At 44.9% G+C, this 19,508-nt stretch overlaps 1 protein-coding gene across 14 annotated transcripts in view; it reads left to right on the top strand.

Annotated features, from left to right (window-relative positions):
* LOC132386339 (zinc finger protein 229-like) overlaps positions 1 to 19,508 on the top strand; it is a 32,163-nt gene that overhangs the window by 8,906 nt on the left and 3,749 nt on the right. For 13 of the 14 annotated variants that reach the window (XM_059958596.1, XM_059958585.1, XM_059958594.1 and 10 more), the window contains one exon: positions 5,759 to 7,635. The exons of the other annotated variant lie outside the window; for it this stretch is intronic. In XM_059958596.1, coding sequence (XP_059814579.1) covers positions 6,172 to 7,563 — 1,392 coding nt within the window. In that variant the 5' untranslated portion in view covers positions 5,759 to 6,171 and the 3' untranslated portion in view covers positions 7,564 to 7,635. Of the gene's footprint in view, positions 1 to 5,758; positions 7,636 to 19,508 lie in introns of those variants that run through there. 14 annotated transcript variants of the gene reach the window in all.

The raw sequence follows: 19,508 nt of genomic DNA, 5'->3' as shown, positions 1-19,508 counted from the left end.
ATGTCAGGAAATGTCAATAGCATCTGATCCGCTGCTATCCTGGCTGGCGTTAGCACAAATTTCCCACTTTCCAACAATTCTGCTACTTTGTGGTGTGTGGACAGAGTCACAGGATAGCCCAGGGTGACAGGTGACGCCTTTTCGTATGCATAGTACAGCGCCGCCAATCCCTGATAACAGGGTGGATACCCCTGAGCCACCTCATCTAGTCTCGTACTGTAGTCTGCTATCGGCTGTTTTGCTTTTCCTGTGCCTGTCTCTTGTGTTAAAACCGCTGTGACATAACCCTCCTGTCAGTTGGATACATACAAATGAAAAACCTTCTCATAGTCAGGCAAAGCTAATGCTGGTGCTGACAGCAATTCCTGCTGAATAGTATTGAAAGCTATCTCCGCCTCTCCAATCCACTGTAAGCCATTCTTCAAATTTGTATGTCCTGCTTCTTTCATTATCTTTCCCAAAGGTGCCACAATCTCAGCGTATTCTCCTGTCCAATCTGAGCTGTACCCTGCCATTCCCAAAAACGTCATCATCTGCCCTACAGTCTGGGGTTTGGGGGCCTTAGTTATTGCCTCAATCTGATCTGGTGCTCTCGCCTTCACTCCCTTGGATATTACCCTGCCTAGGTACTACACTCGCTGCGTGCAAAATTGCAGTTTCTTTTTGGATACTTTATGTCCTCCGTATGCCAGCTTCTCTAACAGAGTTATAGTGTCCTGCTCACACTGTTCCTTACTGTGGGAGCAAATCAACAGGTCATCCACATACCGTAACAATGTACTTTCCAATGGCATGCCCTCTAGGTCTGCCTTCAACACCTGATTAAAAACGTGTGGTGAATGTTTAAATCCTTGCGGCATTCTGGTATAGGTATACTGAGCACCTCTGTAAGTAAATGCAAACAGATACTGACACTGGTCGGCTAGAGGAATGCTGAAGAAAGCCGAACACAAATCAATCACTGAAAAGTAACTTGCTTCTGGTAGGACATTAGTCAAAAGCGTGTGTGGGTTGGGGACTACCGCTGGCCAGTCCTCTACCACATCATTTACCGCTCGCAAATCATGCACCAATCTCCACTTAGATTTATCTGCTTTTATGACCGGCAGCAACGGGGTATTACATGGTCTGTTTGTTCTTTTAAGCACCCCTATTTCAAGCAATCCCTGCACTGTCGATGCTATTCCCTCTTCTGCTTCTGGACTTAGTGGGTATTGTGGTCTCCTGGGTGGAATTGTTCCTTTTTTCAGCCTTATTTCCACCGGACGAGCTGTTTTTATTTTCCCTACGTCCTTGTCAGGCTGTGACCACAGAATAGACGGCAACTCATAGAACCTTTTATCTTTCTGCTGGCCTGTATCCTTTCCCAGCAAGGGCAGGTCTGGTTGGGGAGTTATTTCGACCTCTCTCACTGTCCCTACCATATCTACACTTACCATTATTTTAATGCAATTGTCGTCTTCTGATACCCACACCTCGGGCGTGATTTTCCTCCACACTGTTACGGTTTCAGCACTCTTAACTAAGGGTCCTAAGTCTTTAGACTGATATCCCTTGTTTACCAACAACGTTATGTGGGGCACAGCCTCCGGTATCCTGTACCATTTTTCTAATAAGGTGTTCCACTTAACTTGTAAAGCTGCCCCTTGCTTTCCAATTATCACAGCCTCCCCTTCCAGGTGCTGTTGGGTAGATGCCTCCAGTTGCCATCTCTCCTCGAACTCCCTGTTCTGAGTCTTGTCAAAAATCACTGTACAATGTAGCTCAGATTTGGGCGCCCTTTTTCCATTTCTCCCAGGTTTCCTGAATCTGATCTGTGATGTCTCCTATCCAAAAGACATTAGCCTTCTTGTCTTCTCGCACTATCAATTGAGCCCCTGCTCTTTCCTCACTCAGCCCATTTCTAGTACAATCTAATTTTAATTCCAATTTCAATAAGGCATCTCTGCCTAACAAATTAATTGGAGTTCCTTTAAATACTGGCACCGGCAAAACAATTTCTTTATTTCCCATTCTCAACCGCACTGGAGCCATGCACTGTGTCAACTGTGTTTTCCCCGAGAACCCTACCGTCTTAATAAACTTTCCTGACATGGGAAGGTGAAGGGCAGACTGTGGCTGTACACAAGTGTACGTGGCTCCAGTATCTATCATCATTGGTGTCAGTTGTCCTTCTAACATAACCTGAACAATGGGTTCCTCATCTGCCTCCCTTATCATTGGGTAATGTCCCTTCCCACTCAAGATCTCGGGGCACCCCTAATACCTCGCATAGGGGTTCGCAGGTCCGCTTGGGCCTGTGGGGGCTTGTCCTTGACTAAACTTTAGTTCCCTTATCAGTTCCTGCTGGTGTGTGACAGGCCATGGTGTAAACAGACAATCTCTTCTCATGTGACCTGGCTGATTGCATACCCAGCACAATCTCTCTACCTCTCTTTCCCCCTGTCTCTTCACTGGTCCCCTCGGCCCATAGCTCCTCTGCCCCCCTCCTTGGGACTTCCAGTCCTGTCTGGGCTGCTTGAATTTAGTCTGTTCCTGATAGGGCATTTGTGGGAATGCTCCTCCAAAGATGATTATTGGCATGTGGTTTTCCAGCCCTTGTCTTACAGTATGATCGGTCCCTCCATATAGCAGTGCTTTGTCCAGTTCGATGGCTGTCCTCGAACCGGTGGTTGCTGGCAGCAACTTTTTGTTTTTCTCTTTTTCCTTCTTTTTGAGTTCTTCAAGCTGCATTTGTATTAACATTCTTTGCACCTCTTCCTGCTGCTCAGCCAACCTTCGTTTGTCTTTCCGGTATTTCTCAACCGCATGGACTATGTGGTCTCTAAATACTTGTGGGGTCATTGACGTCAGCCCAACCACTTCCTCCAGTTTGGATTTTACTTGTCGAGGCATTGCATCCAAAATGTTATGTCGGAACAGTGAGGTCATAAATAAGCTATTCTCCACCTCTTGTTCAGTCTCCAGTCTTCACATTTTCAACTGGTTTTGGACGTAGGCTGCTGGGTTTTCAGTGTCTCCCAGTGGATCCCCTTTTAAGGATTTGGGGTCCAGTTTGGGTGGGTAAAGCCTGCCATACCCTCTGCCTCACTCTTTCAAACCCATCTCCATCAGTTCTTGGGTCGTTCGAGTTTACTATGCCAGCCATTTCCATTAGTTTGTTAAATTTGGAGGTTCCCATCAACCTTATCAACAGTGCCTTCAAATCTCCCATAGCCAATAATCGTCCTGCTGTTTCTTCTTCAAAGGCTCTAATCCATTTCCCTGCTCCTTCATGTAGATTGGGCAGAGTGGTTTTCAGCCCTTCTAGGTCCTGGGATCCCAAAGGGATATACTGCACTTGTCCTGATCCTTTAACTAACAAAGGCATCATTCTTCCTCCTTCTTCCCACCTGACCTGGCTCTCCTCCTCGCCTGACTCCCCATCTGTCTCAGGGTATGTCTTTACTGCCTCCCACACAAATGTCTCTGGGGTCCTCTTCTTCCCTTGGTCTCCCTGTGGAGTCCTTCCTTTCTGTCTTGATTCTATACTTGGTTGGCCCCTAGAGTATTTTTCGCATCTCTCCTGACAATCCCCTCTGAGTAACTTATCTAGCTCTCTCTCTATTTCTGCAAGTTGTTCCTCTACCGCCTCCATCTGCCCTTCTAGGCTTATGCCTCCTCCCTCTTCCCCCAAATTCTCGCATCCTCTCTCTCTCTACTTAACTCTTGCTCCTCCAATGAGTCACCTTCTTTTTCTTCCTGTTCTGATGAGCTACTTTCTTTTCTAGTCTGTTTATTTCTATAGAATAACCGATACTCCTCATTCTCCTTTTCCTCTCTCAAGTATTTCATCCGTTCAATCTCTTCTCCCATTTCTCTCTGTACCTGTTCTATCTTTATCCTTTCTGCCTGTATCGCTTTCCATATCGCCGCTTTTTCCTTCTCGTATTGTTTTTTTTTCCTCCTCATTATCCCAAACCTGTACTTCTTCCTGCATGTTTACCATTCTCGTCAGCAGGGGGCACTGCTTAGGGGTTCCTTCCGCATTATAGGGAGGGGGCTTTTCTGTTTCTTTCGCATCCGGGTGCGGAGCTGAAGCCAGCTTCCTACCGTACCCTCCTCTCTCTCTGGTGTTTCTCCGGCACCTTAGTGTCTTCCTCGCTTGTAATCAATATTCTGCCTGTCCCCCTCAGCCTTTCCCCCTCCATTCTGAAGAGTTTTTGCACTTCCATTTCTCGTTCTCTTTTTTGTCCTCTTTGCTTAGATTTATCTTTTGGTTTGTAATTTTTTAATTAGTCCCTCCATATCTTTGCACAAGCTTACATCAAACTTTCCTTCTCTTGGCCACTTTGTGGCCAGGTTTTTGGTTCTTTTCCCCATTTTTCTGAAGTTTTTGTGATCTCATATTTAATTAACAGGAATTTTTTGCTCAGAATCTCTACTGCCATTCCTTTACCTGTCAGGTTATTCTCTCTTTTTAAGGTATTTCAGAGATTCACAGTTTGTTTACTGGATAATATTATTTACTTTAATTCTACGCCTTGTCTAACACCACATGGACTTTTTCTTTACTAAATTTACTCTAATTCTACGCCTAGTCTAATTTCCTTTCCCTGCCCGTTCAGCCCTTCGTTTCGTACGAAGCGATACCTACAGTGATCTACCAACACCACGTGGACTTTTTCTTAACGTCTTATTAAATTATTTGTACTTACCCTCACTGCAGTGTTCTTGATCAATCCTCTGAGCCTCCTCTGTTAACCCCCAACTCTGCCAGATTCTTTGGACCGGAGAGACCCTTCGGCAGTGGTTCCACACTTCAGAGACTCCAAGACCTCCCCAAAGCCAACCGAATTCTTAGTCCAAATTGTCGCAGAAAGCGCTTACCTTTTGTTTGGGTGCATCCTTAATTCTGTTAGCCTTGTGGGGATCCCCAGAGGGCTGGGAAGCATCCACAATCTGCCGTTTCCTTTCTGCGGGTCTATTTCCGTTCCTGTTCCTGACGCCAATTATGTCGTGGTTTTTCGTGCCTCACAAATGACCAGGAGACGCAGAAGATTCTTCAAGAAGGGTTAAATTTTAATTTGCAAATCAAAGCTGAGACAGTCATTGAGCTAGTCGCTGATTGCCCCCCCCCCCCCACCCGATCCTCGGACACAGCATTTTTTATAGTACTTGTCCAGTTGTATTAGCATATGTAATCAATCTATAGTTGCGTATCACACGTACTACACGTACATCTTGCCACCATTGTTTCTACCAATTGATTTAATCATATTCTAATCTTCATCTCTCAGCTACCCCTCATTAACACACCTTTGTCTTCTACATTCCTAAGATTTCATTCTCGGTACATGCATAGCAAATAGCAAGTCAAAGCTGACTGCATAGTTTTGGTCCAGCAAAATTTATACTCTAATATATAACACTCCAATACACGTCAAGAAAGACTATTTGTGTGAGAGTGTTTCAGTTACTGTGGGGCGAAGAACCCATGCTGCTCAGCAGGAACAGGGAATAATACCAACGGAAAGAGTCAAACTGAGCCAGGAGATGGCAGAAATGCCCCATTCTTATAGAGACAGGAAGAGCATCAGGGAATTGATGGTCATTCCAGATACCAGCACTCTGACCAGTCAGGAGATGATTTCTCTGTCCAACTTGTGTTTAACCTCACTGTAACAGTGTGATACCAGATGAAAACTTGGCAACTCAAGTAATCTCATCTGAAATGTTGTCCTACACCCATTGATGGATTTTGTAAATCTTTTTACAGGTTAAAACTGAGAAGGAATTCGTCTCCAGGAAGCTCAAACACGGCACACCAGTTTTGTTGTCTCTGTCTAGATATTTAACAAGTGGAGCAAGGGATCCAATTGACCATCCTTCCTGCTCAGACTGTGGGGAGGGATTCACTCGGTCATTTGACCAACTGTCACACCTGTAACTTACACAGGAGAAAGGCCTTTCACCTGCTCAGACAGTGGGAATGGATTCACTCGGTTATCACAATTGAAGTTAGATCAGCAGGTTCACACACTGGGCAAGGCCATTCACCTGTTCTGTGTGTGAGAAGGGGTTCAGTCGGTCTTCTCACCTGTGAACACACCAATCAGTTCACACCACACCGGGCAGAGGCTGGTCATCTGCTGAATTTCTGGGAAAGGATTCACTCGGTCATCTGACCTAATGGCTCACCAGCGTGTTCACACTGGGCTGAGGCCGTTCACCTGCTCACAATGTGGGAAGGGATTCACTCAGTCATCCCACCTGCACAGTCACAAGCGAGTTCACACTGGGGAGAAGCCGTTCACCTGCTCAGTCTGTGGGAAAGGATTCACTCAGTCATCTACCCTACTGGTACATCAGCGAGTTCACTCTGGGGAGAAGCCTTTCACCTGCTCAGTCTGTGGAAAGGGATTCACTCAGTCATCCAACCTACAGAGACATCAGCGAGTTCATACTGGGGAGAGGCCGTTCACCTGCTCAGTCTGTGGGAAGGGATTCACTCAGTCATTTGACCTAATGGCTCACCAGTGGGTTCACACTGAGGAGAAGCCATTCCCCTGCTCAGTCTGTGGGAAAGGATTCACTCTGTCATCCAACCTACAAAGACATCAGCGAGCTCACACTGGGGAGAAGCTGTTCTCCTGCTCAGTGTGTGGAAAGGGATTCACTCAGTCATCCAACCTACAGAGACATCAGCGAGTTCACACTGGGGAGAGGCCATTCACCTGCTCAGTCTGTGGGAAGAGCTTCACTCATTTATCCAACCTATGGAATCATCAGCGAGTTCACACTGGGGAGAGGCCGTTCACCTGCTCAGTCTGTGGGCAGACATTCACTAATTTATTCAGCCTACAGAGACATCAGCGAGTTCACACTGGAGAGAGGCCATTCACCTGCTCAGTCTGTGGGAAAGGATTCACTCGGTCATCCACCCTACAGAGTCATCAGCGAGTTCACACTGGGGAGAGGCCTTTCACCTGCTCAGTGTGTTGGAGAGGATTCAATATGTCATCTGACTTACGGAGTCACCAGCGAGTTCACACTGGGGAGAGGCCGTTCACCTGCTCAGTCTGTGGGAAAGGATTCACTCTGTCATCTACCCTCCTGGTACATCAGCAAATTCACACTGGGGAGAAGCCGTTCACCTGCTCAGTCTGTGGGAAAGGATTCACTCAGTCATCTACCCTACTGGTACATCAGCAAATTCACACTGGGGAGAAGCCGTTCACCTGCTCAGTCTGTGGGAAAGGATTCACTCGATCATTCACCCTAAAGAGTCATCAGCGAATTCACACTGCGGAGAAGCAGTTCACCTGCTCAGTCTGTGGGAAAGGATTCACTCAGTCATCTACCCTACTGGTACATCAGCAAATTCACACTGGGGAGAAGCCGTTCACCTGCTCAGTCTGTGGGAAAGGATTCACTCAGTCATCTACCCTACTGGTACATCAGCGAGTTCACACTGGGGAGAAGCCGTTCACCTGCTCAGTCTGTGGGAAAGGATTCACTCTGTCATCTACCCTACTGGCACACCAGCGAGTTCACACTAGAGAGAGGCCGTTCACCTGCTAAAAATGTGGGAAAGGATTCACTCAGTCATCCCACCTACTGGCACACCTGTCAGCTCAGAATGGGGAGTGATCATTGTTATGAATCCCTAGGTTTTGTTTGCTGTGGGGAGGGAGGGAGGGAGAGGGAGAGGGGGAGAGGGAGAGGGAGGGAGAGCAAATGTGTCTGACTTGCAGCTTGTTTACATCGCTCGCAGCTTGTTTAGTTTTAACCGAGGACACAGACACTCAGAGTCAGACGGATATGAAGGAGGAAAAATGGAAGAATCGAAACCAGGGAACTAGTGGCCAAGGGCCACTGTTTGGAACTTTCCTTTGCCCACAAGGGTGGGCTAATTATCGATTCACCATACTCAAATGTGTGGTTGTCACCTCATTTGATCCGTAGGAGTGGATCTGATTTGGTTTATCCTGCAGAGACCACTTATGTGTTAACCCTTGCCTGGCCGTGGTGTGGTAATTCATTTGAAGACGATACCCCTCATGATAAGTCACTTCGGGTGATAATTAGTTTGTGGATTTAGAAGGATGACAGATAAAATCTACAGCCACTGTTGGTCTCATTTTACCACCATGGAACCTGTGGAATACGACATAATTGCCTTCTCTCAACATTTACCCTGGATTACAAATATCTCTCTCATCACCTATTCTGCGGTTGAACTGAACTTTCATACTTTACCATCTCAAGACTCCAACCCTTGTCTCCCCCGAGCTCAATAGTTTGCTAGTTATATTTATAAACATAACACTCATGAGGAAATTGCAGATGCTGGAAATTCAAACAACACACACAAAATGCTGGTGGAAAACAGCAGGCCAGGCAGTATCTATAAGGAGAAGAACTGTCAATGTTTCAGGCTGAGACCCTTCGTCAGGACTAACTGAAAGGAAAGATACTTAGAGATTTGAAAGTGGTGGGGGGAGGGTGAAATGCAAAATGATAAGAGAAGACCGAAGGTGGTGGGATGAAGCTAAGAGCTGGAAAGGTGATTGGCGAAAGTGATACAGAGCTGGAGATGGGAACGAATCATCGGACAGGAGGCCTCGGGAGAAAGAAAGGTGGGGGGAAGCACCAGAGAGACATGGAAAACAGGCAATTAAATATGTCAGGGATGGGGTAAGAAGGGGAGGAGGGGGCATTAACAGAAGTTAGAGAAGTCAATGTTCATGCCATCAGGTTGGAGGCTACCCAGCCGGTACATAAAGTGTTGTTCCTCCAACCTGAGTTTGGATTAATTTTGACAGTAAAGGAGGCCATGGATAGACATATCAGAATGGGAATGGGACATGGAATTAAAATGTATGGCCACTGGGAGTAGTCTGTTGCTGCTGGTTCATTTCTAAAGCGTTACGGTTTGTAACAAAATGGGGCCTGCACCTGGGATATGAACAAATTTAAGGATTGATTTAATATGGATTTCATTGGTGAAATCCCTTTTGATTAATTTGTGTGTGGAAAATCAGCAGCAATGGATGTTGATAGATATCTGGAAGTGTGAACCTCTCAGGCATTAGAGGACACCAGAAAGATTGAGTTGTTGAGTATTGCTAGAACGTTAATACTTGCTGAGGTGAAATTGACTATGAGGAGGGCACAGATGCAGAGGATAACAGCTGAACATGATGTATCTGAGGGTGTGTTTAAAGTGGAGGAGTTGGAGTTTCCTGAAAGTAAACATCATGAGCTTGAGCTCCAGTAGAAGTTAGAAAAATTGAAGATGGAGGCTCCGGAAAGGCAGAGACAGTTTCAGGCTGGAAAGGCAGAAAAACAGACAGAAAATTCTCTTACAAAGTGTAATTAAAGGGAAGGCTTAGCAAGCCTATTCTGCTTTGACAGTAGCTGAAGCAGCTGATTATTTACTTATTTATGCTGCCCCAATCATCGCCACTGGGCTATAAATATGCAGGAGCTGTGTGTGGTTCAGTGCTTTGCTCAAGGACACACACGCTGCCTCGGCTGAGGCTCGAACTCATGACCTTCAGATCGCTAGTTCACCACCTTAACCACATGGCCACGCACCACACATTATGACCCAGTGAAACAGGCTGTGCTCAAACCTTACGAGTTGGTCCCAGAAGCAGACAGGCAAAAGTTTAGAAATTTGAAGAAATCTATGAACCAGACATACGGAATTTGTTTATGAGAAATTTGTGTGTTTTGACTGCTGGTGCACATCTGAACATGTAAATGATGATTTTAACAGCTTGTAAGAGTTGGTTTTAATTGAAGAATTCAGAAGGTGCGTCCCTGATGACATAAAGACGTATTTCGATGGAAATGATGAAACATTTTCACATGAGTTGAATTGTCTTTTCCTAAACCTTACTTATATTATCTTTAATTATTTGGATGGAGGTTCGGAGTTATTAGCACTACTGTATACGTACTTAACATTATTGATGGCCCATGTTGGTTAGTGTTTTTTTTCTGGGGTCTTTTTTTTCTTTTTATTTCTTTGTTCATCAATGTTATGAGTTTGGGAGGTTATCTATTTTTATTATTATATATCTGAATGTCTATTTAAACTGTTAAATATGTACTCCCAAACACTTTGTATTCACGTTTCATTTATGTTTGTTTAAAATTAATAACAAGATTTAAAAAGAGAGCAAGAGAGAAGAATTGGTCAAAATTGATTTGAAAAGAACACAGGCAGGGATGAAAACAGAACAGCAATGGCTGGAATTTCTGGAAGCAATTCGGGAGGCACAGGGTATATACACATCACAAAGAGCAAGTGGTATTCTAAAGGTAAAGTGTCAAAACCGTGGCTGATAAAGAGAAACCAAAGAGAACGTAAAAACCAAGGAGAGGGCTCAGAGCAAAAATTATTAGGAAGTTAGAGAATTGGGAAGCTTTTAAAAACAAACAGAATGCAACTAAAATAATTAAGAAGGAAAAGATGGAATACATAGATGTGCTAGCCTGCAATATTAAAGATACCAAATTTTTCTTCAGGTACATATATTGTAAAAGAGAGGCTGAAGTGGATATCAGACCACTGAAAAATGATGCTGGAGAGGTAGTAATGGGGTGGGGGTGCAAGGTGATGGCAGATGAACTGAATAAGTCTTGTACATCAGTCTTATCTCTCGAAGACACTGGCAGGAATATGAAAGTCCCAGATGTCAGTGGTCAGAATGTGTAAAGTTACGTTACACGGGAGAAGGTTCTTTGGGAAACAGAGATGGTCTGAAGGTAAATAGGTCACCTAGATCAAATAGTGTACACCCCAGAGATCTGAAAGAGGTGGCTGAAGTGATGTGCAGGCATTAGCAATGATCTTTTGAGAATCGTTGAGGAAATAAAATCCAAAGAAGATTTTTCCTTCACTGCTCCCCCTCTCCCAGTTTCACCCATCACCTACCACTACTTCCACCCCTCCAACCCCCTCACTTCTTCCTCTGATGTCTCATCTTTTTTGTTCCCAGTCCTGATGAACGGTCTCGGCCCGAAACTTCGACTGTTTGCTATTTCCCATATATGCTGCCTGGCCTCCCAGGTTCCTGCAGCATTTTGTGTATGTGTTGCTTGGATTTCCAGCATCCACAGATTTTCTCCTGTTTTTGATAAAAGCAAAAGCAGGGTCACGTAATATAGCAAGAAAACAGTGGGAAGTGAGAGGATTGGAAATCTTTTACATAACCAACAGGAGACAACAAAAAAAAACACACTCACACTCACACACACAGGAGAGACATGATGAAAAATTAAGGTAAGTGAGCCAATAATATCAGGTATCAAAAGTTGTTCAGATATATAAAGAGTAAAAGAGAGGGAAGAGTTGATATTGTACCACTGGAAGATGATGCTGGCGTGTTAGTAATAGAGCAAAGAAATCGCGGCCGAATGTAATAAGTATTTTGTGTCAATCTTCACTGTGTAAGACACTTGCAGTATAATACTATAAGACATAGGAGCAGAATTAGGCCATTCAGCCCTATCGAGTCTGCTCTGCCGTTCTATCATGGCTGATCCCGGTTCTCACTCAACCCCATGCACCTGCCTCCTCGGCACATCCTGTAATGCCTCGACTGATCTGTAAACTATTAGCTTTTGCCTGAAATGTACACACAGAGTTGCCCCCCCGCCATCTGTGTCACAGAATTCCGCAGATTTACTGCTCGCCTTAACTGCTCTAAAAGGTTGCTCCTCAGTTTTCAGGCTGTGCCCTCTGTTATGGCTACACCCACCATAGGAAAAGGCCTCTCCTCATCCACCCTATCCGGACCTTTCCACATTCGGTGGGTTTCAGTGAGATTCAAGATTCAGGATGAGGTTTATTATCACCGGCATTTCGCGTGAAATTTGTTGACAGCAGCAGTTCAATGCAATTCATATTCTGGCATAGATAATAATAATAATAAATTAATTAAAACTAATCAACAAGTAAATCAATTATGTGTGATGAATAGATTATTAAAATGTGTAAAAACAGAAATACTGTATATTGAAGAGTGTCCAAAGCTTTCAAAGTCCATTCAGGAATTGGATGGCAGAGGGGAAGAAGCTTTTCCTGAATCACTGAGTGTGCGCCTTCAGGCTTCTGTATCTCCTACCTGATGGTAACAGTGAGAAAAGGGCATGTCCTGGGTGCTGGAGGTCCTTTATAATGGACTCTGCCCTTCTGTGATACCGCTTCCTGAAGATGTCCTGGATACTTTGTAGTCTAGTACCCAAGATGGAGGTGACGAGATTTACAGCCTTCTGCAGCTTCTGAACACCCTCCACCCACATTTACTAAACATAAGTCAGTGCAGGAGTACAGGCCCAAAGCTGGGAAACGCTTCTCATGCTAAACCCCTTCATTCCCGAAATCGTCTTCTTGAAGATCCTCTGGAATCTCTCCAATGACAACGCACATTTTCTAAGATAGAAGTCCCACATACTCTAACTAACGGAATGTTAGCCTTCATTGGTAGAGGGATTGAATTCAAGAGCAGGGAGGTAATGCTGCCACTATACAGGGTACTGGTGAGGCCGCACTTGGAGTATTGTGTGCAGTTCTGGTCTCCGTACACGAGGAAGGATATACAGTACTGGCTTTGGAGGCAATACAGAGAAGGTGAACCAGTTTGATTCCAGGGATGAGGGGGTTAACCTATGAGGAGAGATTGAGTCTCCTGGGACTTTTCTCTCTGGGGTTCAGAAGAATGAAAGGGAATCTTATAGAAATACCTAGAATTTTGAAAGGGATAGATAAGATAGTAGGAAAGTTGTTTCCATTGGTAGATGAGACTAGAACTCGGGGACATTGCCTCAAGACTCCGGAGAGAGGATTTAGGGCGGAGATGAGGGGAAACTGTTTTTCCCACAGAATGGTGAATCTGTGGACTTCTCTGTCCAGGGAAGCAGTTGAGGTTTCCTCACGAAGTATATTTAAGATACGGTTAGATAGGTTTTTGCAGAATAAGGTAATGAAGGGTTATAGGGAAAAGGCAGGTAGATGGACCTGAGTTTCCTGACGGATCAGCCATGATCTTATTGCATGGCGGGGCATACTCAGTGGGCCAATGGCCGACTCCTGCTCCCATTTCTTATGTTCTGATGTGCGGCCTGAGGAGTGTCTTGTAAAGTATCAGCATTATCTCCTTGCTGATATATTCTACTTCACTTTAAATAAAGCCAGCATTGTATTTGCCTTCTTTACCACAGACTCAACCCGGAAGTTAATCTTCTGGGAGTCTTGCCCAAGGTCCTGGTGGCGTAGTGACGTCAGCGCCGGACTCCGTAACGGAGGTCCCCGGGTTCGAATACAGTCGGGCCTCTCCCGAGTACGCTTTCCATCCGTGCCCGGTTGAGTGTTGAGCTCGCAATTCGACATCATAAAATAAAGAAAAATACTGTGAAATGTCTATGTGAGGAGAAGCGCCCTACACAACCTTCCGATTCGCGCCTTGTAAGGCATGAAAATGCCCGACGCTGCCCTGAGTCAGTCCTGAGTCGACGACGTCATCATCATCATCATCATCATCACGCTTCCTTCTGTACTTCTGTGGCTTGAACCTTCTCCCCAATCACATAACAGTTCACTATTGTTCCTTTTGCCGAAATGCACTACCGTACTTTTCCCAATATTGTATTCCATCTGCCACTTTCTTGATCGTTCTTCAAATTTGTCTGTGTCCTGCTGCAATCGCATTGCTTCGTCAGCACTACCATCGCCTCCACCTACCTTTGTATCATCCACAAACCTTGTCACAAAGCCATCAGTTCCATTATCCAAGTCATTGACAAACTGTGAAAAGCAGCGGTCCGAATACTGACCCCTGAAGAGCACAAGTCACTGCTGGCCAACCAGAAAAGGCCCCTTTTATTCCCACTCGCTGCCTCTTGGCTGTCAGCCAATCCTCTATCCATGCCAGTATTACTTCTGACTTTTATCCTGTTAAGCAGTTTCATGTGTGACACCTTATCGGAAGCTTTCTGAAAATCCAAGTAAATGATATCCACTGCCTCTCGTTTGTCCATCCTGCTTATGACTTCCTCGAAGATCTCTAACAGACTTTTCAGGCAAGATTTCCCTGTATAGAACCTATGCTGGCTTTGACATTATATCATTAGTCTCCTAGTACACCAAAACCTCAACTGTTATCATGACTCCAAACTTTCCCAGCCACTGAGGTTAGGCTAACTGGACTATAATTTGCTTTACTTTGCCTTCCTCCCTTCTCAAAGAGTGGATTGGCATTTGCAATCTTCCTGTCCTCCGGGACCATGCCAGAATCAAGTGATTCTTGACGTGTCATGACCAATGATTCTGTTATCTCTCCAGCAACCTCTCTCAGGACTCTGGGATGTAGTCCATCTGGTCCAGGTGACTTATCCACTTTAAGAACCTGAGTTTGCCCAGCACGTTTTCCTTTGTAATAGCAATGGCACTCACTCCTGTTCCCTGACACTCCTGGATCTCTGGCACACTGGTGGTGTCTTCCACAGACAAGACGGATGCAAAGTACCTATCAAGTTCATCTACCATCTCTTCCGTATTTGTACCCCATGAGCATCATTTTCCACTGGTCCAATATCAACTCTCGTCTCCCCTTCGTATTTTTTATAACTAGTTTTTATTATTGTATATTTTGCTGACTTATTTCACCTTTCCTCTTATACCTTTTATTTTAAATTTGCCTGTTGTTGGATATTAAAAGCTACCCAGTTATCCAACCTACTACTCAGTTTTGCTACCTTGTATGCTTTTATACAGTCCTTAACTTCCTTTTTCAGCCACGATAGCCGAGCCCCGCTGTTTGAGAACTACGTCTGTGGGACATATCTATCCTGTACATTATGAACTATTCCCAGAAACGTCTGCCATTTCTGCTCTGACGTCATCTCCACCAGCATCCTCCAATCCACCTGGGGAATCACCTCTCTCACGCCTCTGTAATTCCCTTTCATTCCACTGCGATACTACTCATGTGACCTGTGCTTCTCCCTCACAAATTGCAGTAGGACTTCAATCATATTATGATCACTGCCTTCTAATGGTTCCTTTACATTAACCTGCCTAATAAGATCTGGGTTATTACACAACACCCAATCGAAGATAGCAGTTCCCCAAGTAGGCTCAACCATCAGCTGCTCTAAAAAGCCATTTCGTTTGCATTCAATACATCCCCTCTTTTGCGATCTCACGCCAATCTGACTTTCCCAATCCTCCTGCAGATTGAAGTCACCCACTACAGTTGTGTCATTAAATTTATTACGTAAATGCCAAACATTCAGCAGCACCTGGGGCAGAAGTGAGGATGCATGCTTTTACCAAGGAGAGAAGGTGTTGTTGAAGCTGAAAGGCCTGAAGGTAGATAAGACACCGCAGAGTTCAGAAAGAGGTAGCTGAAGAGATTGTGAAGGCATTGGAGTCATAAAACACTAAAACACAGGAAAATGCCATTCGGCCAGTCCAGTCCATGCTAAAGCATTAATCTTCCGAGCTCCAACAACTTCCACCTGGACCATAGCCCTCCATATGCTTCTCATCCGGTGACCTAAGCAAACTTCTCTTAAAGATTACAATCGTCCCTGCCACTTGCTCTGCAGCTCGGTGCACACTCTCCCCGCCTCTGAATGAAGAAGTTCCCCCGTAGTTTCCTCTTCAAGTGATGAGTAATGATCTATCACAAATTACTAGATTATAGAACGGTTCTGGTAGATCAGAAATTTGCAAATGTCACTCCACTCTTTAAGAAGAGAGGGGGCACAAGAAAGAAAATTATTGGACAGTTAGTCTGACCTTAGTGGTCAGGAAGGTGTTAGAGTGTACTAAGAGTGTGTTTTTTGGGTACTGTAATTGGTGAAACATGATGAAGTAGGCCAAAGTCAGCCGGATTTCTTCAAGGAAATCTTGACTGACAAATCTCTTGGAATACTTTGCAGAAATAACAGGCAAGGTAGATAAAGCAGAGGCAGTGTATGTTGTTTGCTTGGATTTTCAGATGATCTTCAACAAGGTACCCCATGTAAGGCTGATTGAAAAAGTAAGGAAGCATGGGATCCAAGGACACATTGCTTTGTGCATCCAGAGCTGCCTTGCTCACAGAAGACAAAGAGTGGTTGTATACTGGTCATATTCTGCATGGAGGTCGGTGACCAGTGGTCTGCCTCAGGGATCGGTTCTGGGACCCCTACCCTTCGTGACTTTTATAAATGACCTGGATAAGGATGTGGAGGTACGGGTTAGCAAATTTGCTGATGACACAAAGGTTGGGTTAGGTTGCAGGGGGATATTGATAGTCTGCAAACCTGGGCTGAGAAGTGGCAAACGGAGTTCAACCCAAAGAAGTGTGATGTGGTTCATTTGCTTTGGTCAAATATGATAGAATATAGTATTAATGGTAAGCCTCTTGGCAGTGTGGAGGAACAGAGGGATCTTGGGGACGGAGTCCATAGGACACTCAAAGCTGCTATGTAGGTTGACTCTGTGGTTAAGAAGCCATACTGTGCATTGGCCTTAATCAACCGCAGGCTTGAGTTTAAAAGCCGAGATGTAATGTTGCAGCTATATAGGACTTTGGTCAGACCCCACTTGGAGTACTGTGCTCAGTTCTGGTTGCCAAACTACAGGAAGGATGTGGAAGCCATAGAAAGGGTGCTGAGGAGATTTACGAGGATGGTGTCTGGATAGGAGAGCATGTCTTTTGAGAATAGGTTGAGTGAACTCAGTCTTTTCTCCTTGGAGTGATGGAGGATGAGCGGTGACCTGATAGAGTTGTTCAAGAAAATGAGAGACATTGATCGTATGGATAGTTAGAGGCTTTTTCCCAGGGCTGAAATTGCGAGCACGAGGGCATAGTTTGAAGATGCTTGGAAGTAGGTACACAGGAGATGTCAGGGGTAAGTTTTTTTACACAGAGAGTGGTGAGTGTTTGGAATGGGTTGCCGGCAATCGTGGTAGAGGCGGACACGATAGGGTCTTTTAAGAGACTCCTGGATAGGTACACGGAGATTAGAAAAACAGAGAACTGTAGGTAACCCTTGGCATTTCTAGAGCAAGGACATGTTCGGCATCGCTTTGTGAGCCAAAGGGCCTGTAACGTGCCGCAGGTTTTCTATGTTTCTAAGGTGCTGCTCGTGAGGCTGCTTAACAGGATCACAGCTCATGGAATTACAGGAAAGAAACTTGTACTGACAAGGGAGAAAGAGTCAGAATAATGTGGGCAATTCTGTTTTGCTGTCGGTAACAAATGCTGTTCTGTAGGGGTCAGTATTGAGACCGCATCATTTCATGTTAAATGTGAATGAGATGGATGACAGAATTGATACCTTGGTGACGAACATTGCAGTTGATCCAAAGATCAGTACGGGACAGGTAGTTTAGAGCAAAGCGGGAGTCTGCAGAAGGACTTCGATAGGTCTGGAGAATGCCAGCAAAGTAGCAGTTGAAATACAGTGTATGCAACTCATGTACATTTGGCAGAAGTATTTGGCGTAGAAAAAAAAATGGGGGAAACTTGAAAAAATTAGATGTGCATAAGTGCTTGTGAGTCCTTGAGCAAGAGGCCCTAAAGATTTGCTTGCAGATTGAGTTGATTAAGGATGACAACTGCAATGTTAACAATATAAGAGCAAGGATGCGATACAATAGCTTTATAACGCATTGGGCAGATCACTGTTGGTGCATTATGAGCAGATTCCGATCTGTACTTACGTCTTATTATCTGAGCAAAAGATGTGCTCGTAATTGAGTGGGTCCGGAGAAGTTTCAAAGAATGATTCCAGGAAGGCCAAGATGAGGAAGTACGTGGGAAGGGATTCACTCAGTCATCCAACCTACAGAAATTTATCAATATCCACTGCTGCTGATTTCCACAAATAAATCTAAAGGGATATGCCTGATCAAATAGCTAATTAATCGATCAATAGCCCCCAAAACAACACGGCCCAGCCGGACACATAACAGTTGACTTTACATCTCACAACAGTGGATTCAGTAATGAAACCCGTGATTAATGTTGTTGTCCCTCTGAAATCATAAGAAACGCACATTAAGGTGCATTTAAATGAGAGCGCATCCCCACAGGTGACGTCGCACAGACCCCCCTCGCGCCTGACGTCACGCATGGGCTTCCCACACCGGGATCTGCCCTTACGTGCACAGCGTCTTACGTCATCCATGCGCTGGTGATCTCGGGCTTTATCAGTTTAATAGCTGGGCTAATAGTCACGTGACCAGCCCTCCCCCACCGCTGTCAACAAAGGATTCAGGGGCTGCGCTATTCCCATTGGTGCAAAGCGATGTCAATCACTTGTTACCACCAGTCGCAGAGGTGGACAAGTCCAGAGGGTGTTACCCCCGCTGAGTTCGCCTCCCGCTCCGGCCTCAAACTCCACATCACAGCGGAGTAAATGTCCGTTTTTTGATTTATTTCCATTTCCCTCCAAGGGAAGTTGGGGCGTTTGTGAAGCGTCTCCTGCAGCCGGAGTCTGATATGTCGCTGAGAGGTGGAGACCGCTCGGCCCGTCGGTTTGATGCCAGTTCCCTGGGGAGGGAGAGGAGGGATTTAATTGAAAGGAAAAAGATGGTGTGAGAGGGAGCGGACAAGATGTTTGCCCCGGTGGAAATCTGTGGTGGTGGCGAGCAGAGGGATTCACATAGGGGAGGAAACACCGACAGACGGTTGACCTGCAAGTGGGGCCAATGACGGGGGTAGGAGGTGAGTCGTTGGGGCAAAACGGGGCTGCGGAAGATGGATATTTTTTTGCACAGAGGATTAAAAAAGTGATTGGAGAGTATTTGTATTAGAGAGTGCAATGAAGTTTCAACAGACTGATCCCTGAAATGGTTGGGTCATCATATAAAGAAAGATCAAATGTGATAACACTTTCATTTGGAGAATCGAGGACTGAGAGGTGAACACATTGCAATGCAAATCATTACCGGTTGAAACAGGGATCCCAGTCTCTGAAAAAGGGGGTGGATGCCTATATTTTATAATAAAACCCCTATTGGTTTACCTGTACCTCCTCTCTCAGTTTTATGCTTGCTCTGGTCCTTCACACCCCCTTACCTGCTCAAGATTCAGCCCATTAGCAACAGTCAGCAATTCATTCTTTTTGGCTTTTCCTAATGCCTCAGGGGTTGGCGCTTCCAGAAATTTATAAATGTCCATTGCTGCTGATTTCCACACACAAATAAATCAAAAGGGTTTCCCCAATCAAATCGATAATTCATCGATTAATAGCCCCCAAATTTGTTCATATCCCAGACGCAGGCCCCAAATTTGTTACGAACCATAATGCTTTAGAAACAAGCCAGCAGCAATAGACTACACCTGGAGTCTGGTTTTGATGTTAAATCTGTCTTTATTAGAATCTACTTGTAAAATTGCAACTTCAACAAGATAAACAGAAGTTAACAGTGTTAAGTTTATAAATGTGTGTAAATGTAACTCCCAAACTGTTGAGCTCAGGGGAAACAAGGCTTCCAGTCTTGAGATGGTAAA

This window comes from Hypanus sabinus, unplaced genomic scaffold (genome assembly GCF_030144855.1).
Source record: "Hypanus sabinus isolate sHypSab1 unplaced genomic scaffold, sHypSab1.hap1 scaffold_1098, whole genome shotgun sequence".
Classification (NCBI taxonomy): domain Eukaryota; kingdom Metazoa; phylum Chordata; class Chondrichthyes; order Myliobatiformes; family Dasyatidae; genus Hypanus; species Hypanus sabinus.
This window is presented reverse-complemented; position numbering and strand designations above follow the sequence as displayed.